This window comes from Mustela erminea, chromosome 5 (genome assembly GCF_009829155.1).
Source record: "Mustela erminea isolate mMusErm1 chromosome 5, mMusErm1.Pri, whole genome shotgun sequence".
NCBI classification, from domain to species: domain Eukaryota; kingdom Metazoa; phylum Chordata; class Mammalia; order Carnivora; family Mustelidae; genus Mustela; species Mustela erminea.
The window spans coordinates 5,860,339-5,882,084 of record NC_045618.1 but is presented as its reverse complement, the minus strand read 5'-3'; the positions used below and the strand labels follow the sequence as shown (position 1 = coordinate 5,882,084).

The 21,746-nt window shown below is 40.9% G+C and overlaps 1 protein-coding gene and 1 non-coding gene across 3 annotated transcripts in view; both read left to right on the top strand.

The window, feature by feature from the left end:
• Positions 1 to 21,746, top strand: part of TICRR (TOPBP1 interacting checkpoint and replication regulator) — a 42,770-nt gene that overhangs the window by 7,546 nt on the left and 13,478 nt on the right. For both annotated transcript variants that reach the window (XM_032345484.1, XM_032345483.1), the window contains exons 4-15: positions 622 to 856; positions 1,721 to 1,850; positions 6,486 to 6,625; positions 7,371 to 7,589; positions 10,517 to 10,668; positions 11,755 to 11,852; positions 12,439 to 12,532; positions 12,632 to 12,711; positions 12,879 to 13,118; positions 13,600 to 13,696; positions 15,385 to 15,439; positions 17,222 to 17,368. In XM_032345484.1, the coding sequence (XP_032201375.1) occupies positions 622 to 856; positions 1,721 to 1,850; positions 6,486 to 6,625; positions 7,371 to 7,589; positions 10,517 to 10,668; positions 11,755 to 11,852; positions 12,439 to 12,532; positions 12,632 to 12,711; positions 12,879 to 13,118; positions 13,600 to 13,696; positions 15,385 to 15,439; positions 17,222 to 17,368 (1,687 nt within the window). The remainder of the gene's footprint in view (positions 1 to 621; positions 857 to 1,720; positions 1,851 to 6,485; positions 6,626 to 7,370; positions 7,590 to 10,516; positions 10,669 to 11,754; positions 11,853 to 12,438; positions 12,533 to 12,631; positions 12,712 to 12,878; positions 13,119 to 13,599; positions 13,697 to 15,384; positions 15,440 to 17,221; positions 17,369 to 21,746) is intronic.
• Positions 4,140 to 4,303, top strand: LOC116592279. The gene has a single exon (XR_004286442.1). It is a non-coding gene; the product is annotated as a U1 spliceosomal RNA (small nuclear RNA).

The following is a 21,746-nucleotide window of genomic DNA, read 5'->3' as shown; positions in this document are numbered from 1 at the left end:
AGAAAGCTTCCATCTTCTGGAGCTCATTGTGAGACACTTAAAGAAAAGCTCTCTAGTCTCTGAACCGGTGTTCTAAGAGTTATCTGTTCTGATAGAGCACTGGGTCGGGAGTCAGGCAGTCTGAATTGGGTCTCAGCTCTGCTGCCCAACCGTGTAATCTGAATAAATCCCTTAAGTCATAGTATTGGGTTAAGAGCATGGGTTTCGAATTCATGTGCTCTTGGCTTCTGCCTCTTAGTACCTGGGTGACCTTAAGCAGGTTACTTATTTCTCAGCCTTAATTCCTCCTCTGTAAAAGAGAGATAATAATCATTTTTACCTCAGAGTAATGTTGTGAGGTCCTCAGTTTTGAGGACTCAGTGAGTTATAATCTCATCGTAAGTGCTTAGTAAATATTCCTGGGAACCTTAGCTTTTTCTTATTTGTAAATTGAGAGATTAAGGTAATATGGTCACTGAATTCAATTCTAGCACTTATACCCGTCCAGCCTGTCTTTTCCACAGTTCTCACTTTTCTAATAATAATCATCAGGAGAAATTATCAATCTGTCTTTTAGTAAGCTACATTCTGCTTTAGCCATAGGACAACATTCTTCTCAACTAATTAGAACTTCTGACGTAGGTTGCCAGTGTGGACCTTGGTGAAGGCTGGCCCCCCATCACGGGAGTTATTTCCCCCCTCTCCACCAATGCTACAATTCTCACCGTGTTCCGCACTGAGGCGGCTGAATTTCAAAGACCTTTTCTCCAAACAGCTGTGGCAGAGAGCCCCCAGGATACAGCTTCCCTTTTTTCTGATGTTATGGATAGTGTCTTAAATCAGGTTCACAATTCACTTGAAGATCCTGTTACCTGCGGTAAGCTTCTGAACTAATAACTAGCATACTCCCGGGCAGTGGGTTTATAGTTTTTTCCACTGTCAGAATGTTTTTCACTGTGCTGTTTGTGAACCCCAGTATATATTATAAAACAGATAAAAGCAAGCTACGATGCTTCAGGCAATTTAAATCAGTATTATTTATAGAAATCCTAAAGCACTTCTGTGAAACTGCTTTGAAATTAAAGGTATAAGGTGAACCTTGTATTAGTATATTTAATGAAGACTATATATAAAACTATTGTGATTCTGTCTACCTTGCAGTTTGTTGAATTGCTACTAACACAGTACAAACCTTATTTTTGCTAGGTGGATAGAAATATAATCAATTTGATATTTATTCCACAGATTTATTGAGTGGCTGCTGTGGCAGGCGCTGTACTAAGTAATGGCAATGTGTCAGAGAACAAAATAGAAGTCTCTGTTCTTAGTATACTGTCTAGTCAAGGGAAACAAGACAATAAATAAGGAGGTTGCATAGTATGTTTGAAAGAGATAAGTGCCATTGTAATAAAGCAGGAAAAAAGGAATGGGGAATGTAAGGGGTGGGAGGGTTGCAAATACAGGAAGAACATTGCTGATAGAGGCAACTCAAGCACCAAGACTCTGAGAAGGGTGCGTTTGAGGAACTGTGAGTTAGCCTACGTTTGTACATTGCTGGGTAGCATTTTTCATAGACCGCATAGGCCCATTGGAATTGGTGATGTGGACGAAGGAATGTTGTTAATGATGTGACTTTGTGTGTCCTGGGCCACCTGTTCAAGGGAGGGGCAAGTGCTTCCACTTTGGGCCTAATGCCTCTCTTTCTTTCCGTCCTCTCCCATCGCTGCTCCTGACCCCGTAGCTGCTTCTGTTCCAGAGTGGGCCCAGCAGGAACTTGGCCGCACCAGTCCCTGGAGTGCGGCTGTTGTGGAGAAGTGGTTTCCTAGCTCTAACCTTAGTGGTGCCAGTTCAAGTTTGATGGAGTCATTTGGGTAAACCTTTTTTATTTCTCTGGATATTGACTGATGAAATCAGCTCTCACTTCTCTCTACATATGGGTTGGTTTGTGTGACATACCACATTTTCTTAGTATAGTTTCATAATATTAAAAACTATGTGAAAATGGAGAGCATTTTTTTTTTTAAAGATTTTATTTATTTATTTGACAGACAGAGATCACAGGTAGGCGGGGAGATAGGCAGAGAGAGAGGAGGAAGCAGGCTATCTGCAGAGGCTCGATCCCAGGACCCTGGGATCATGACCTGAGCTGAAGGCAGAGGCCTTAACCCACTGAGCCACCCAGGCGCCCCAATGGAGAACATTTTCAAATGGTCATAGAGTTTCAGTTTTACAAGATGAAGAGAGTTCTGGAGATGGATGGAGGTGATTGATGGTAGCTTAATTATAAATCAACTTAATACCCCTGAATTTTGTACTCGAAAGTGGTTAGGATGTTATATTCATGGCATGTATATTTTGCCATGATAAAAAAAAAAATTGGAAAAAATAAAAATGCACTCATTATGGAAGTCAGAAAATATTTAGTATTAAAGCTCAGTAAAAATGAAAAGTAACATTTGGTTAATGCAGCTAAGTATACTTCAAGGAAGATTCATAGAACTTATCTTTTAAGGAAGAAGAGCTAAAAAACAGTTAATTAAGGGTCCAGTACAGTAAGTAACACAAGGGAGTAAACCCCCAAAATAAGACAGTAATAAAAGATAAGAACAAACATGAATCACAGGAAAAAAAAAACAATAGAAATCAACAAACATAAAGTGATTCTTTGAGAAGCCAAATAAAATAGAATTATCTATAGCAAAATCCGTTTTTTTGTTTGTTTGTTTGTTTTAAATAATATTTTATTTATGTGAGATAGAGCGCAGGCAGAGGGAGGGGGGAAAGCAGGCTCCCCACTGGGCAGGGAACCCGATTTGGGGCTTGATCCCAGGATCCTGAGATCATGACCTGAGCCAAAGGTAGACGCCTAATCAGCTGAGCCACCCAGACAAACTACATTAGAAATGTAAAAGAGGGGCGCCCAGGGCTCAGTATAGCCTACAGTTCTTAGTTTCGGCTCAGGTCATGTTCTCAGGGTCTTGGGATTGAGCCCTGTGTCAGGCTCTGTGCTCAGCAGGGAGTCTGCTTGAGAGTCTCTCTCTGCCTCTGCTCGTGCCCCTGCCCTCACTCTCTCTCGCTCTCTTTCTCTCTCTCAAGTAAAGAAATCCTAAAAAGAGAAAAAAAAAATGTAAGAGATATAGAAGAAATTCAAATTAGTATTAAGAGGTAAAGCTAAGGTTTATTTTTGCCATAGAGATAACCAGTTGTTCGAGCACCATTTGTTAAAAGATAATCTTCTTCTCACTGACTTACTGTGGCAGCTTTGTCGAAATCAGTTGGCCACCATCATCTAGGTCTATTTCTGAAAAGAATCTGGTCTGGACAGTGTGTTAATATCACATTGTCTCGAGTACTGAAATCAGGTTGTCTTAGTCCCCTCAACTTTGTTTGCTTTATTTTCAGAATTGTTTTGACTATTCTAGATCCTTTGCATTTCCATGTAAATTATGGAATCAGTCTGTTAATTTCCACCAGGAAAAGGTGCTGGGATTTTTCACCAACAGTGCATTGAGTCTGTAGGTCAGTCTGGGAAGAATTGACATAATAACGAGTTTTCTGATTCATGAACATGGCACAGCTCAAAAGGGCTAAGACGGAACAGGTGCACTTTCCCTTATAAGAAAGCAGTGTTTACCATAAAGCTCTAGTGAGTAAGGCAGCATGGGATGCGTGCAATGATTTGACAGAGAGACCCATGCAACAGTAAAGTGCCCCCAAAATGACCCGCACCTGTATGGGAGCCCAGCATATGACAGAGGCAGAATTTTAAATCTGGAAAAGAACAGACTGTTCAATAAATGGTGGTGTGACCATTGGCTCTCTAGAAGAAGAAAAGATTAAAATTAGATTTCTACTTCACAGCATACACAATAATAAATTCCTAATAAAATTTTAAAAACAAGTGTGAAAAGTAAAGCTTTAAAATTTTAAGAAGGGGGCACCTGGGTGGCTTAGTCATTAAGTGTCTGCCTTCCGTTCAGGTCATGATCCCAGGGTCCTGGGATCAAACCCTGCATCAGGCTCCCTGCTCATCAGGAAGCCTGCTTCTCTGACCCCCACTCTCCCTGCTTGTGTTCCCTCTCTCGTTGTGTCTCTGTCAAATAAATAAATAAAATTTAAAAAATTAAAAAAAAATAAAAATAAGTAAAATTATAAGAAGGATACTTACCTGGCAGAAGAGATACCATGATCACGAAGGTGGTTTTCCCAGGGCAAGGCTTATCCATTGCACTCCAGATGTGCTGGCCCCCGCAATTTCCGCAAATGTGGGAAACTCGACTGCATAATTTGTGGTAGTGGGGGACCGTGTTCGTGCTTTCCCCTGTAAAATAAACAAACAAATAAATAAATAAAAATTGTAAGAAGGGAAAATGAGTAGTTGAGGCTGGGAATGGATCTTTTTGCATAAAACCTCAAGCATTCACCCATGAAGGAAAATAGATGACTATAATTTAAAATTTTCTGTATGATGTAGAGGACTAGTCATAGGCCTGGGTGGCTATAATCCATATAACTAGCAAAGAACTAGTATCCAAATTAGTACAGAGCTCCTTTTCAACAAGGAAAAGACAAGCAATTGGGCAAAGAATGCAAACAAGCAATTCACGCAATGAAATCCAACAGAGCAGTAATTGAAAAGCTACGAAACAGCTGGGACACCTGGCCAGCTCAGTCCGGGGAGTAGGTGACTCTTGATCTTGGGGTTCCGAGTTCAAGCTCCACATTGGGCTTAGAGCTTACTTTAAAAAAAAAAAAAAATGATGCTCAAATAGAAATGAAAACCGCAATAAGAAAAAACCTGCAAGATTCTATTTTGTACCAGTAGGTTGTCCTAGGTCAGTAAATCCGATCTAGCATGAGGGAAAATGAGAACACTTTAGACGATAGAATTATAAATGGTTACAACCATTTCAGAGAGCAGATTGTATTCCTAGTAAAGCAGAAACTTACCACCAGCAATTGCACTTACACGTGTCTGCATTAGAGAAGTTTGCACAAACGTGAGAGCTACACTCGATTGCTCACTGCCAGTCATTAAAAGTGAAAAAGTGGAAAGAATCGTCTGTGTCTCTGGGGAAATGGAGAAACGAACTGTGGTATAATTATACAAGGGAATATTACAGAGTAGTGAAACTGAGTAAGCAAGAACCACTTATATGCTCATGAAAAATATGTTGCTTTCAGACAAAAAAGTACAGAGGGATGGGTGTGATGTATGATATTTTTAAAAACTTAGAATGTATAAATAGCAACTTATGTTGGTTTCCATACATATGTTTGTCTCTATAAATAAACACAGGTCTAGGAATACCTCTGGAAGGAAGGGATGAGAAAAGATAGAGTGGGCTTTTTTGTGTCTATAATGCTTAATTTCATTAAAAAAATCTGAAGTAAGGACGCCTGGGTGGCTCAGTGGGTTAAAGCCTCTGCCTTCGGCTCAGGTCATAGTCTCAGGGTCCTGGGATCGAGCCCCACATCAGGCTCTCTGCTCAGCAGGGAGTCATAAATATTTTTTTAAAAATCTGAAGTAGATAGGGTAAAACATTAGCAAACATTTAATCTTGCTGGGATGTACATAGCTAATAATGCTTTCTCTACTGTGTATTTGAAAGGTTCATAGGTTCTAAATTAACAGAAAAACAAACCCTCCCCTCAGTGAAAGGATATCCCACACACTTGCGGAGAAATCGTCTGCTTCAGACGTGCTATGTGTGTGAAGCTGAGACCCCCCAGCAGATTCAACGCCCATCGCCATAACCTCCTCCTACTTTAAATCAGATAATACCACATAATGGAGGACAGTGAAATACAAGTAATGCATTTTGAAAGTGTTGCCATGTTCTTAGTTTGCTTAGTGACTGACACGTAGACCTAGGCAGAAGAGCATTGGACACATGATCACGCCCTCCGGCCTGCTTCATCCCCTTCTCACAATCCCATTTACTACGATGTGAAAGAATGATTTAGGGGTCACTGTGACAATGTTCTGTTACACCGTCTTACACTTATTGACACTGAGTAAAAAATAACTAAGGGATAGTTAGTTGCCTGCATATACCCTAGGACGTGAAGAACTTTGGTAGTAAGTCAGTCCTGTGTGTCATGATTAATGGTTTTGTGAATAGGTAGCTTCCGTTTCTGAGTGGGTTTTTTTGTGTGGTTTTTTGTTTTTTGTTTTTTTGAGGGGCCTAAACAACACACATTTATTGTGTCACAGTTATGGAGTCTACAAGTGTGATTATTAAGTCTGTTGCATGGGTTGGTTTCTTCTGAGAGCTGTGGGGGTGTGTAGGGGGTCTACTGCATGTTTCTCGTATCTTCTGGTGTAAGTGTTTAAATTGTGAGAAGAGAGGGATATTTTCCCTTCCAAGCAAAAAATATTTGTGAAGCCTTCTTGTGCAGACATCTTTTGATTAGCTTTTAAAAGGATAGTGAATTTTGTTGTTAAAGCGTTTTGGAAATACCAGAATTTCAGCTTTATCCTAGACCTCTTGTTTTGTTCACAGATTACTACATGCTGCCTCATCTGATAAGGAAGAGTCTTCCAAAACTGAAAGTGAGTTAACGTGTTGCCTGTCCAAGCTCTACCAGAGGAAGTCTCGGGAAGAATCCGCTGTGTCCAATCAGGAAGACAGCAAAAAGAAACGTAAGCACACCGACTGTTTCTTGAGGCAGTCTTGTTTGAGCATGTATGTTTTAAAAGATTAACTTTCCCTAAAATGAGGTTGAAATGGTAACTGAATGAGAGAAGGACAGGTTCTTCTATTCCAAATTTGAAAAAGATGACATTAATTACAAAAGTGATGTTTAAAAATCGCCCACAATCCTACTTTCTTAATAAACAGTTTCCATTCTTAGTTACGACAGAACTCCAAATCCAGGTTTGTGTGCTGCTTATAAATACCTATCTGCTTCCTTGCCTTTTCAGTTACTATTCTGCCTCATCATTTCACAAAATTTACAAAAATCTTACGTTGTCCAAGAGATTTTCAGTTTTCATCATTATAAATACTAGAGTGTACATGATGCAGATGGTTTATTCTTTGAGTGCCTTCCTTAGCATAAGTTGTCAGGAACAAGTTACTGTACCAAAAAGTGGGAGAGAGAAGCTTTCAGGAGAGTTACGTCGCAACTCTGACCATCGGGGAACACCAAATGGGTCTGGCATTGGCCTTACTAAAAATCATCAGTTCCTTTTGCGATGTTTCATTCCTAAACTTCAGTTTAAAGAAGAGCTCTCTCTCTACTCTGGGCTGGAGGCACAGAGAGATGCACGAACCACCGATGGGCTACGCTTTCTACTCTCACAGAATGCTTCATCTTGAAGTGGTTCCTAAATTGCCAGAAGTGAAAGCTATTTTCCTTTTCTCTGCACGCTGTTGTCTTGGAAGGAGGGGTCCCTCGGACTCCCGTGCGGCGGAAGATGAGCACCATGTGCCGCTCCCTGAAGATGCTGAATGTGGCGAGGCTGAACGTGAAGGCGCAGAAACTGTGTCCCGACAGTGGTCCAGAGGCGGCCGGGGAGAAGAGCGTCCCAAGGGCAGCCAGTGGGAGGACAGCAGATAAATGGGAAAACCGAGGAAGGACACTACGAAGCTCTAAGCCTAAAGGTATTCCTCAGTTCCATAGCCTTTTGGTGTCTAAGGCCAGGTTGACTCTTTAATACCCTCAGATTCTTATTCTTAATTCTATCCCTCAATTAACGAACATTTATCAGACATCGGCTGCATTCCTCAAAGTGTGTTATGGGGAACACAATAAAAAGAAGATCATGTCCTGGTCTCAGATTATGATGCAACCACAAAGATGATAATAGTTCATATATGCAGATGCGCACACACACATATATAAAATACACAATGAACTGAGGCAGCCTAATACACAAGAGAGCCAGGAATCTCCAACAGGAAGGACTTGCTCATCAGGGGACTAAAGACATGTGAGGAGCGGAGAACAGGGAGGGCAGCCTTGGGCCAGAATAGGCTGAGGATGCTTCTTGGGAGCCAGGAGGAGCCCAGGCTGGATGCTGAGGGGCGAGCATAGTTGAGATGGCAGCACAGTAAGAGAGGGCATGCTAGATGGGGGACTGGCCTAAGCAAAGTCACAAGAAGGGCTATGGCACAGCCATACGACAAGTGGTTAAAGAAGCTTTCTGCATGGAGGAAGAAAGGGAAGGGGAAAGCTTTGGGAGCGATCTAGGGTATTGAGGTCTTTCAGAGTTGGGCAGAAGAATTTCGTCCAGTAATACTAATTTTGCCATTCTTTCTTTCTTTTCTAAAGAAGGGATAGAATTGCAGTAGATTTCTCCTTCTCAGGGCACATTTAGAGCCAGTCCTGTGGTAGAGCTGTAAAGATAGCTTAGGGACTTCGGGCAATAACTGCATGATGTCACCTTTGATTTCTTTTGAGTATTCTGAAATAAATAAATAAATTCTGCTCCTTGAAGCGTGTTTTTTTTGTTTGTTTGTTTTTTGTTTTTTGTTTTGTTTTGTTTTTGGGCCTGTGGAATGTTAGATTCATAGATGATCATCAGTCTGAATGAGACAGAATGTCTTTAATGAGCTAGTAAAAGTATTCAAGAATGTGGATGTTTTATTCAAGAGAGAGCAAAATTAACAGCATTCAAGACCATGTGCTATTAACAGTTTCTAGACTAGATTCTGAGCAGAGATAGACCTGCCCGACAGTGGCACACAGCTTTTTGACAAAGGTGCCCCAGTAATTCAGTGGGCAAAGGATAATCTTTTCAACAAATGGTATGGGAACAAATGGGTATATTTATGGAGAAAATGAACTTCAACCTTACCTCTTCCTAGTGTTTTAAATTTCTGCTCTAGATTTTTTCATTCTAATGTTGCTTTTTCATGCTTTCTTCCGTTTAAAATGGCTCACACTTACTATAGGTTTCTGGATTTGGTTTTTCAGAGAATCATTGTTTTGTTTCTGTTGATCTCTCATTTCTTTCTTTTTTTTTTCTTCCTATTCATTTTTGTTCCTATCTTTCTTATTGCCTCTATTTTTGGGGTTTACTCTCATGTTATTTCTTGTGTTGGACACTTAGCTCATTGGTTTTTATTTTATTTTATTATTATTATTTTTTTAAGATTTTATTTATTTAAAAAAAAAAAAAAGATTTTATTTATTTATTTGACACAAAGAGAAAGAGATCACAAGTAGGCAGAGCAGCAGGCAGAGAGAGAGGGGAAAGCAGGTTCCCTGCTGAGCAAAGAGCCTGATGCGGGGCTTGATCCCAGGACCCAGAGATCATGACCTAAGCCAGAGGCAGAGGCTTAACCCACTGAGCCACCCAGGCGCCCCTGGTTTCTATTTACTTACTTATTTATTTATTTATTTATTTATTTATAAAAGATTTTATTTATTGTGGGGGGTGCAGAGAGAGAGCCTGAACATGAACAGGGTGAAGGGCAGAGGGAGAAAACGCTTCCTGCTGAGCAGGGAGCCCAATATGGGGCTTGATCCCAGGACCAGAGCCAAAGGCAGACAGTTAACTGACTGAGCCACCCAGGTGCCCCTATTTTTTTTTTTTTCTTTAAGGGATTATTTAAGTCTATGAATTTTCCTTTAAGTTTAACTGCATTATACAAGTTTGTCATATTCTGTTTTCATTGATACTTAATTCTAAATATTTTCTGACATCTGTAATGTGAGGGAATTTTTTAATCCAATCTGATAGTTTCTTTTACTGAGCAAGCACATTTGTAAAATAAATGTTTATAATTACTGATAAGCTTCGAGGTTTTTTAGTGTCTTATTTTGTGCTTTCTATAGTTTTTATTTTTTCCTTGCTAGCAGACTTTGAGATTAATCAAGTTCTGTTTATTCCTCTTTTTCCTTTCTGCAAGGTTACATAGTTTTGTTTGGTTTTGCTTTTTTGCTTTTTGGGGCTTTTTTAGATTTTATTTATTTGACAGAGAAAGAAGAGACAGAAAGGGGAACACAAGCAGGGGGAGTGGGAGAGGGAGAAGCAGGCTCCCTGCTGAGCAGGGAGCCTGATGTGGGGTTCAATCCCAGGACTCCAGCCAGGATCATGACCTGAGCTTAACAACTGAGCTACCCAGGTGCCCCTGTTTTGCTTTTTTAAGATTTTATTTTTAAGTAGTCTCTACACCCAACATGGGGCTCGAACTCACAACCCTGAGATCTAGAGTTCCATGCTCCACTGACTGAGCCAGCCAGACACCCCTATAGTTTGTTTTTTTTTTCTTTTCCCATAATGGTTATCCTTAAATTTATAACATGCACATTTGACTTGCAAAGCCTTAAAATGACCATCTCTGCAGTTTCTAATCCTCCACACTATTGACATTTTGGGTGGGATAATCTCTTGTAGGGGCTATCCTTTGTGCTGTAGTATTTTTAGCAGCATCCCTGGCCTCTGCCCACTAGATCCCCACCAGGCTGGCAACCCAAACACAGTCACATGTCCCCTGGGAGGCAAAAATTCCCAGTTGACCACTGACTTAATACAATGACTTCAGCTAAATGTGATGATCAATTTGATTTTTTTTTTTCATAGATTTTAAAACAGAAGAGGAGCTCCTGTCTTACATACATGAAAATTACCAAAAGACTGTGGCCACAGGAGAAAAGACGTTGCATTCATGCGCTCAGAATATGATCTCAACCATTAAAGCATTCCTAAAATCCAAAGGCACCAAGGAATTAGAAGTAAGAGAGTATGGGGTGGTTGGATGCTTATTGCCAGGTTTGGCCATATGTTTTGGGAAATGACTGTTCCGTGGTGTGTGATTCACAGGTAAGATAAGCAAAGGGGTGAACGTAATTCCAGACCTTGGAAGGTGGACATGGTGAACTGGTAAGGCAGAAACCCAGGAAATAGGCCAAGTGAGGGTAGTGGAAATTACACGTACTCCTTTTCTAATGAAATCTCTGTCCCGAGCTGCACGTTAGCTGCATGAATTAAGCTGGTGGTTCTTACCCAGATTCACCCGGAACGTTTTTTAAAAAATGCTGATGCCTGGCTTCCTCAAGACCAACTGAGGCTTGTTCCTGGGTATATGTACTTATAAAAAGCTTGCTAGATGATTCTTATGCACAGGGAGTGTTGCCAGCCACTGGTTTAGACCATGCTGTCATTGTCTTTATTCATGGTTAGTGGTGAAAGCCAGGCTCCTCTCAAGTGGACAGGAGTTGCTTATGGTCCTTATTTATATATGTATGTATGTATTTATTTAATTTGATTGATTGATTGATTGATTGTAGGCTCCACGCCCAACGTGATGCTTGAGCTCATAACCCTGAGATCAAGAGTTAGATGCTGTACTGACTGAGCCAGCCAGGCACCCCTCCACCCCTAAGGAATCTTTTTTTTTTTTTTTTTTTTTAAAAAGGTCAGATATGCAGGCTTGTATCCATGTTCCCCTGCTCTCAAATACTTTTTACCATGTTCCTTTTGAAGATAAGGAGAAAGAACATTCTTTTTTAAGACTTTATTTAAAATAGAACATGTAAGCAGAGGGAGAGGGAATCTCAAGGAGATTGAGTCAAGTGCAGAGTCCAGTGGGGAGCTTGATCGCACTTGATCATGACTTAAGCTGAAACCAAGATGACACTCAACTGACTGAGCCACCCAGGCACCTCGCACATTCATTTCACTGTTTTTCATTCAAATGAAATAAGGGCGCAATTTGTAAGGGAATGTACTTCCCTTCTTAGGACGTTAATCAGCTATGAAATAAATTAGAAATAATATATAACTCAGTAGTCTCCTATGTAATAATTTTGTATTTTCAGATGAACTGCGTGGATCAAGTGAAAAATAGCCTCTTAAAAACTAGCAAAAGTCTTCGACAGAATCTAGGGGAGAAATTGGATGAAGATAAAGTCAGAGAGTAAGTAACTACCTTAATATATTTACTTTATATATGTATGTATGTGTGTATGTGAGGGGGGTGTTATTTATTTATTTATTTATTTATTTATGTCACTCCGGAACAGCTCCAAGATTTGCTTGGATCCACTTAAAAATGGATAGATTGACTGATTGATAAATAAATACAAACTAGATTGCCAGTTTCTCCTAGAGGCTGATTCTCCACGATGTTGTGATGTGCAGTCTGAGCTACCCTATTTAAAAGCAATGTCTCTTCTCCTTTTCGGTTGTCAGTTCTTCTATAAATGGATCTTTGCTTAAGGAGGGAGCGTGTAGTTAAATGGCACTCAGGATGGATATGACCCAAGTATTTCTCTTTTTTTTTTCTTTTCTTTTTTTTTTTTTAAATTTATTTATTTGATAGACAGATCACAAGTAGGTGGAGAGGCAGGCAGAGAGAAGGGCAAAGCAGGCTCCCTGCTGAGCAGAGAGCCCGATGTGGGGCTTGATCCCAGGACCCTGAGATCATGACCTGAGCCGAAGGCAGAGGCTTAACCCACTGAGCCACCCAGGCGCCCCTGACTCAAGTATTTCATTCTGTCAAGGTGCCAGCTTCAGGTGTTTCTTCGTTTGGAGCTGTGTCTGCAGTGCCCGTCCGTCCACGAAAGCACCGTGGAGATGGAGCAGGTGGTGAAGGAGGCAAGTATATAGCCCAGCACCGCTGGAGATGAGCCCGAAAGGCTCTCTGCTCCACTTCCCTGCAGGAGGCACGTGGTCATTTTCGGTTATGTTCTTCAGGTGACAGGCTTGCTGCGCACGGTGTGTTTGACTGAGGATTCGGCATACCTAGCAAAGTTTCTCGAGGAAATCTTGGGATTGTGAGTTTGATGACTACTAACTTTAGAACTGTCTTACCAGGAACTGCATGTGGTTGGTATTATGTGAGAATTACGGAATTCTAAGGACTGTGTGTCCTGCTGGATGCGGGGCGGAACAGAGAGGGCGGAATGGTGATCGTCGCACAGTTAACCAATCTCTTCCACAGGTATATTGACTCCATCCCGAAGACACTTGGAAATCTTTATGACAGCCTGGGGTTTATGATTCCTCAGAAGCTGGCTGGTGTCCTTCCTCTAGATTTTTTCAGTGATGACTCCGTGACACAAGAAAACATATCACCCCTTCTCTCTGAGCCTCTTCCATCAAGTGCTCATAGATCAGTGTGTGGTGGCACTGAGTCTGACCAGCTAGAAGAGCTTCGCACCAGATCGGCTAAGAAAAGAAGGTAGGAGCTCAAGGAGTTGAAGGAATTACGTGCTCTGTTGTAGGTCGGACAGAGGGCAGTTGTCTTGGTGTAGAATTTGTTGAATTACTACTTGTCCTTCTGTCTGAATCCCAGAAGCCATCTATAGGCGTTCCTAACGTGCAGCATCTGGCGTCCTGTATTTTATCCAGAGAATATGCAGGATTGATGATGTAGTCCACAGTGCCCTTGTTTGTCCACGTAGGGTCTCCAGGAGCTGAGATAAGCTTCCGGCTTTGGTGACTTTGTTTTCCTTGATGCTCCCTATTGTTCGTAACTGGTTGAACTGATAGTAGTTAACTTTTGGAAATTGTGAGGTTGCCGTGTTTTGCTGCAAATTCAAACCAATGGCAAGATAACTGACTTTTATTAATTAGTGTATTATTTTCAACTCTGATTCTTTTCTAGTTTACTCATAACCTCTGTTCAATGTGTAATGCCTGTTTGTTTCTATTTTTAAAAGGAAAAACGCATTAATAAGACATAAAAGCATTGCAGAGGTTTCCCAGAATCTTCGACAAATTGAGATCCCCAAAGTGTCCAAGAGAGCTACAAAAAACGTAAGTTTTTTCCAAGGGACAGGAGATAGTGCCACCAGATCCGTTCTTTCTAGCACAAGTTGATACAATAAATAAGCTTGAAGGGGAGTGCCTCTACTTTGAGGGAGTGGGACCCTGGGGGATACAGAAATAAAATGAGAGGGTTTTATGAATGAGTATTCAACTGGAATCTAACAACTGAAGAACTACAGAGTTGTTAAAGATAAACCATTTTACCCTTGGGGGGCCTGGGTGGCTCAGTGGGTTGAAGCCTCTGCCTTCAGCTAAGGTCATGATCCCAAGGTCCTGGGATCGAGCCCCGCATTGGGCTCCCTGCTCGGCGAGGAGCCTGCTTCCCTTTCTCTCTCTCTGCCTGCCTCTCTGCCTACTTGTGATCTCTGTCAAGTAAATAAATAAAAATCTTTTAAAAAATTATTAAAAAAAAAAAAGTTAGTGGTGTTTTCACATCCTTAGTGTGCCTTGAAAAAAGATGCAAATCTTGTGTACCTTGGAATCCGGATCAGAAATCATAGAAAATCCAGAAGTGGACGGCAACAAAGGTGTCAGACCTCCTTTCTCTCTAGATGTTACAATGATTTGCAGTTCTTCTAGGACTCCTTAAGTCAGGCTGTATGTGGTAGTTCATTTTTTAAAAAAATATATTGGCATAATTGGAAAGAAAAGCTTTAAAAACAATTCTGTTGTTTAGATGCATCTAGATTTTTAGACTATTGAGTAGTGAATAGATCAGTGAAGTCCTAAAGTGTGTAGTCATCCTCTGGTTTATATGGCTTTACCCTTAAGTGTCGCTTCTCCATTATTATTTTTTTTAATTTAAGATTTTATTTATTTTGGGCAGGGAGAGAAGAGCGGGTGAGAGAGAATCTTGAGCAGATTCCGCTGAGTGTGGAGCCTGCCGCAGGGGCCCAATCTCACAACCCTGAGAATCTCAAAACCCTCAGAAAGTGGCTTGAGGCGAAATCAAGGGTCTGGTGCTCATCGACTGAGCCACTCAGTCGCCCCCTCCTCCATTCATTCTTCAGAAGGAATCCTTGATGACTGTTTGTTGTGTCTGTTCCAGGCCCTTTTCTATATATACCAATAGCACACATCAAAGATGTCTTCATTATCTGTTACACACACACACACACATTACAAACAGTTGTACAAACCTGTTGTACTCGTTCTGTTTGTTTTTTTCTTTTTCCCCATCATTGACTTGTTTCTGTGTACGTAGAGATAGGCCTTCCTTCCTTCTCTATTTCTAGAGGTCTTTCTGATGTTTTCATGTCTGCTTTGGATGGATGTATCAAAATTTGTTTCACTCTATGGATATATTTTTTTAAAGTTTTATTTATTTATTTGTCAGAGAGATTGGACACAAGCAGGGGAGGAGTAGGGAGAGGCAGAGGAAAAAGCAGGCTTCCAGCTGGGCAGGGAGCCCGATGCGGGACTCGATCCCAGGACCCTGGGTTCATGACCTGAGCCGAAGGCAGAAGCTTAACCGACTGAGCCAGCCAGGCACCCCTCACTATGGATACTGAGGATGTTTCTTATTTTGTATTATAATGCAGGCTTCCGTGTCCTTAGAACCTATATCTGTTTTTGTTCATTTTATAAGTATTCCTACAAGTGGAACTGCAAGGGTCAGAGGATTTCACGTGGAATTTTTATTCTTTTTAATGAACGTTGGTTTCCTCCTCTTCCAGGAGAGCTCTTGTCCTCTTCAGCAGCCTCCACTTCCGCTGAAAGATCCAGTACAAGGTATGCCGGGCTCTCGCAATGCACACATTTCTTCACTAACATGACGAACCCAGCTTAATGGCATGTATATTAGCAACTGCATACAGTTGTAAATGAGAATTTTGTGTAATCGTTGCTTAGTGAAATACGTCCAAATGTCCAGTGCTAGGAGAATAAGATATTCACATGGTCTCAAAACACTGCATTCTGCAAAATCGCTGGTCGGAAATCTTTCTTAAAAACACCATTACTGTGAAAGCCACAAGAAAGAAAAGAAGCGGTGATAAACTGGTTTGGGTGAAAGCACTTGACGTGACCACCGAGTGCACCACGTGATCCCTGCTTCCATCGTAACTTTCATGGGCCGGTGTGGGGGGTGTGGTAAGGGGTATTGCTGAGACCACGAGAGAAATGGGAAGATGGATAGTATGCCGTGTGCCCTGCCCTTGATCTTGGGAGATGTGCGCCGAAGGGCAGGGAACTAACGGGTTGGGATGTCCTCACCTTACTGTGCAAATTCAGTGAGGGAAAAATTGTGTAAACATAGAGAGGTGCAGGGAGAAAATCAAATTTTGATGGCTGATGAATTTTAGTGTTGAGTCTATGTGTAATATGTTATTCTTCGAAGCTTTCTGTCACTATTAAACTTTTAAAACCTCAGGAAAACAAATGAACAAATCAAACTTGGCTGTCAGGTCCTAAATCCATTTCAGGTATTTTGTTTTTGGTGTCCTTAACAGTAATGTCGGTCACCAGTGGGTGGTAAATATCAGGGCTCCTCCCAGCTTGTGGGTCAGGGTTAATTTGGTTTGTATTTATTTTTTTATTTTATTTTTTTTAAAGATTTTTGTTTGTTTGTTTTTTAAATTTGACAGAGATCACAAGTAGGCACAGAGGCAGGCAGAGAGCTAGAGGGGAAGCAGGCTCCCCGCTGAGCAGAGAGCCCGAATATGGGGCTCGATCCCAGGACCCTGAGATCATGACCTGAGCCAAAGGCGGAGGTTTAACCCACTGAGCCACCCAGGTGCCCCTGGTTTGTATTTAAATGACCTGCTCTAAGAGGAGTTTATCCTTCGTGAGTTTTTGAGTAGCCGCCTCTGGGACATCTTGCTTCAGACTAGAAGATGTCCTGCTAGCTTTGTCAGGTAGTTTCTAACTTAGGAGCTGTTTCTCCTAACTTTGAGTCTGAGTGGTCACACAGTTCTCATGCCCTGGAGTCAGGAAGAGCATAGCCCAGCAAATATGTAAAATATAAGAGGAAGAATGAGATTTGTGGAATTGAAAGGAACAGTTCCTCTCCTTGGAGCTGAGCAGAATACAAAGTAGTCAAAAGCGAGGAAAATCATCATAGTAATGGTATTTAGTAAAAGGACACTGATCTACATTAGCCAAACTCTTAAGGATTGTGTCCATTTTACAATGAGGACAGACTCAAGTGATGTGGGCCTTACTTATGTTCCTGAAAAGTTGGATTTAAATGGAATTTGTGGGGCGCCTGGGTGGCTCAGTTGATTAAGTTTCTGCCTTGGGCTCAGGTCATGATCCCAAGGTCCTGGGATCCAGTCCCACATCAGGCTCTCTGCTCAGCTGGGAGCCTGCCTCTCCCTGCACCTGCTGCTTGCCCTGCTTGTGCTATCTCTGACAAATGAACAAATAAATAAATAAACTGAATTTGTAAGGGTAATAGTTTGCATCATGTGAGTATAGTATTTAAGGAAATCTATTAGTAAATGTGAATATTAGTAAATGTTGCTTTTCTTTCTTTCTTTCTTTTTTTTTTTTTTTTTTTTTTGATGCTTTCAGAAGTGACCAAAGTTCGAAGAAATCTCTTCAACCAGGAAATGATTTCTCCTTCAAAGAGATCGGCAAAGCGAGGGTTGCCTAGAAGCCACTCCGTGTCTGCAGTGGAAGGTCTGGAGTGTAAACTTGACAATGGCAAAAGGACCAAAGGTACTATATTTTAGGGTAGCCAAGAGAAAGGGGGCTCTTGTATCCAAAGCAGCCTCCCAACTCTTGGAGAAGCTCACTGATCTTCTGTTTTCTTCTCTGTGGTTACCATCAGTCTTCCCCTTGGGGCCTCTCTCCCTCCAAGCCTGCTTGAAGACTTAATCCTGGTGTCTGCCCAGTCCACCCCACAAACAAACATCTAGTTTACAAAACCAATGAAAAAGAAAGGAAGGATAGTGACCAGTTGTTTTCAGATCTTTTGGAGGTTTTTGTTTGTTTGTTTTACTTTTTGCTTTTTTTGTTCTTTTAGTAATTAAATATGATTCATCTGTGTTGGTTAGAGTCCCAAAGTTATGCAACCATCATCATGAATTGTGGATCCTTTTTAATCACTCTAGAAAGAAACCACATTCCATTAGCGGTCACTCCCTTTCCCCTGACTTTCCCAGTGGGAGGCTGGGTTTTTTCTCTTCTTGGTCAGTCTAGTTATAGGTTTGTCAATTTAATGATCTTTTCAAAGAACTAGCTTTTGGTTTTAATTGATTTTTTAAAATGTTGTTTTTAATTCTTGATTTCATTGGTTTCCTATGCAGTCTTTATCATTTCCTTCCTTCTATTTGCTTTGGTGTTAGTTTGATCTAAGAGCTTTTAAGCTTAAGTTTAGGTTATTGATTTGAGATCTTTTTTTTTAAATACAGGCGTTACAGGTGCAAATTCCCTTCAAAGCACTGCTTTAACTGTATCCTCTAAGTCTGGGTGTATTTTGTTTTCATTATCTCAAAATATTTTCTGATTTCCCTTGTGATTTCTTCTTTGACCCATTGGTTATTTAAGAATGTGTTAACCTCCCTGTACTTGTGAGTTTCCCAAATTTCCTGCTGTTGTTAATTTTTTTTAAGATTTTATTTATTTATTTGACAGACAGAAATCACAAGTAGGCAGAGAGGCAGACAGAGAGAGAGGAGGAAGCAGGCTCCCTGCTGAGCAGAGAGCCTGATGCGGGGCTCGATCCCAGGACCCTGGGATCATGACCCGAGCCGAAGACAGAGGCTTAACACACTGTGCGACCCAGACGGTCCTGTTGTTGTTAATTTTTAATTTCGTTCCATTGTGGCTGGAAAACAAACCTTGTATTTTAATCTTGTTTACTGAGACTCATTTTATGCTCTACCATTTGTTCTGTTAATGGAAAACGTTCTGTGTACGCTTGAGAACAATGTGCATTCAGCTTTTGCTGGGTGGAGTGCATTACTATTCATCTGTTTGATCTATTTATTTTATTTTTTATTTTTTAAGATTTTATTTATTTATTTGACAGAGAGAGAGAGATCACAAGCAGGCAGAGAGGCAGACAGAGAGAGAGGGGGAAGCAGGCTCCCCGCCGAGCAAAGAGCCCAATGTGGGGCTCGATCCCAGGACCCTGAGATCATGACGTGAGCGGAAGGCAGAGGCTCAACCCACTGAGCCACCCAGGTGCCCCGATCTATTTATTTTATAATTGAAAATTAATTCCCAGGGTTCCTGGGTGGCTCAGTCATTAAGCGTCTGTCTGCGGCTCAGGTCACGATCCCGGGGTCCTGGGATTGAGCGCCACATCGGGTTCTCTGCTCAGTGGGAAGCCTGCTTCTCCCTCTCTCTCTCTGCTTGTGTTCCCTCTCTTGCTGTGTCTCTCTCTGTCAAATAAATAAATAAAATCTTTGGGGAAAAAAAGAAAGAAAATTCGTTTCCTTTATCTATTTCACCCATCCCTCACCCACCTCCCCTCAGGCAACCACCAGTTCCATGTATTTAAGAGTCTGGAGTTTTTGTTTTGTTTTTTTAGATTCAACATGTAAATGAAACCATATGGTATTTGTCTTTCTCTGACTTAACTTTACTTAGCAAAATGCCTTCCAGGACCATTGATGTCGTCACAGATACCAAGATCTTATTCTTTTTTTATGATTGAGTAATACTCTATTGCATATATACCACAGTTATTTCCATCTGTCAGTGGACACTTGGATGGCTTCCACATCTTGGCTCTCTGTAAAGCTGGAGTAAACACAGGGGTGCTTGTATCTTTTTGAATTAGTGGTTTCATTTTCTTTGGGTAAATACCCAGTAGTGGAATTACTGAATTGTATGATCATTCGATTCTTGAATTTTTTAAGGCATCTTCATACTGTTTTCTCCAGTGGTTGCATCAGCCTGTATTCCACCAACAGTGCCCGGGCTACCCTTTTATCCATATCCTCGCCAACACTTGTTTCTTGTGTTGATTTTAGCCATTCTGACAGCTGTGATGTGATAGCTCATTGTAGTTTTTATTTTCATTTCTCTGATGATAAGTGGTGTTGAACATCTTTTCAGGTGTCTCTTGGCCATCTGGATGTCCTTGGAGCAATGTCTGTTTTAGGTCTCCTGCCCATTTAATTGGATTATTTTTTGGCAAAAGTTGACTTGCTCGAGTTCTTATCTTGGATAGTAACCCCTGATGGGATATGTCATTTACAAATATCTTCTCCCACTCAGTAGGTTGCCTGGTCGTTTCGTTGGTTTCCTATGCTGTGCAGAAACTTTTTATATTTTGGTGTAGTCCCAGCAATTTGTTTGCTTTCATTTTCCTTGTCTGAGGAGACATATTTAAAAAAGAAGTTGCTAAGGCTGGTGTCGAAGAAGTTATTGCCTGTGCTCTCTTCTAGGATTTTTACAGTTTCAGGTCTCACATTTAGGTCTCTAATCCATTTTATTTTTGTGTATGGTGTAAGAAAGTGGTTCAGTTTCATTCTTCCACATGTAGCTGTTCAGTTTTCCCACCACCATTTTCTAAAGTTACTGTCTTTTTGCCATTGCATATTCTTACCTCCTATGTTGTAGATTGGTCATATAAGGGTGGTTTATTTCTGGGCTTTCTGTTGTGTTCTATTGATCTAAGTCTGTTTTTGTGCTAGTACGATACTGTTTTGATTACTACAGCTTTGTAGTAGCTCTTGAAATCTGGAATTGAGAAGATTGTTCTGGCTAATTGGGGTCTTTCGTGGTTTCATACAAATTTTAATATTACTTGTTCTAGTTCTGTGAAAAATGCTATTGGTATTTTGATAGAGATTGTATTGAATGTGTAGGTTGCTTTGGATGGTATGGACATTTTAACAATATTAAATCTTCCAATACATGAGCATGATATAGCTTTCCAATTATTTGTGCCATCTTCTATTTTTTTTCATCAGTGTTTTATAGTACTCATCATACATGTCTTTTAACTCCTTGGTTAAGTTTATTCCTGGGTATTTTATTCTTTTTGGTAGAATTACAAATGGGATTTTTTTTTCCTAATTTTTTATACTTTATAAGATTTTATTTATTTATTTGGGAGATTGAGTGAGAGAGCCCACGATCAGGGGCAGAGGGAAAGGGAAAAGCAGGCTCCTCGCTGAGCTGGGAGCCCAAAGCAGGGCTTGATCCCAGGACCCTGGGATCAGGACTTGAGCCAAAGGCAGATGCTTAACTGACTGAGCCCCCGAGGTGCTCCTGTTTTCTTTCTCTTTCTGCTACTTCATTACTCATGTGTAGAAATGTAACATTTCTGGGGCGCCTGGATGGCTCAGTGGGTTAAAGCCTCTGCCTTTGGCTCAGGTCATGATCTCAGGGTTCTGGGATCGAGCCCCACATTGGGCTCTTTGCTGGGCAGGGAGCCTGCTTCCCCCTCTCTCTACCTGCCTCTCTGCCTGCTTGTGATCTGTCTCTGTCAAAGAAATAAATAAAAAATCTTTAAAAAAAAATGTAACATTTCTGCATACTAATGTCTTGCAACTTTACTGAATTTATTTATCAGTTCTAGTAGCTCTTTGATGGGATATTTAGGGTTTTCTCTATATGGTATTGTGTCATCTGCCAATAGTGACAGTCGTACTTCTTCCTTACCAATTTGGATGCCTTTTATGTCTTGTCTGACTGCTGCAGCTAGGACTTCCAGCGCTGTGTTGACTAAAAGCAATTGAGAGTAGACACTCTTGATCTTGGGGAAAAGCTGTGTTTCTCACCATTGAGTATGAGGTTAGCTGTGGGGGCTTTTCATCTATGGCTTTACTACCTTGAGGTATGTTCCCTCTAAACCTATTTTGCTGGGAGTTTTTATCATAAGTGGATGCTGTAGTTTGTCAAATGCTTTTTCTGTATCTCTTGGGAGGATCATTTGGTTTGTATTTTCTCTTGTTCCTGTGATAGATCACATTGATTAGCAAATATTGAATCACCCTTGCTTTTTTGGAATAAATCCAACTTGATTGTGGTGAATATTTTTTTAATATATTCCTGGATTCAGTTTGCTAATATTTTGTTGAGGATTTTTGTCTCTATGCTCATCAGAGATACTGGCCTGTTGTTTTCTGTAGTGTCT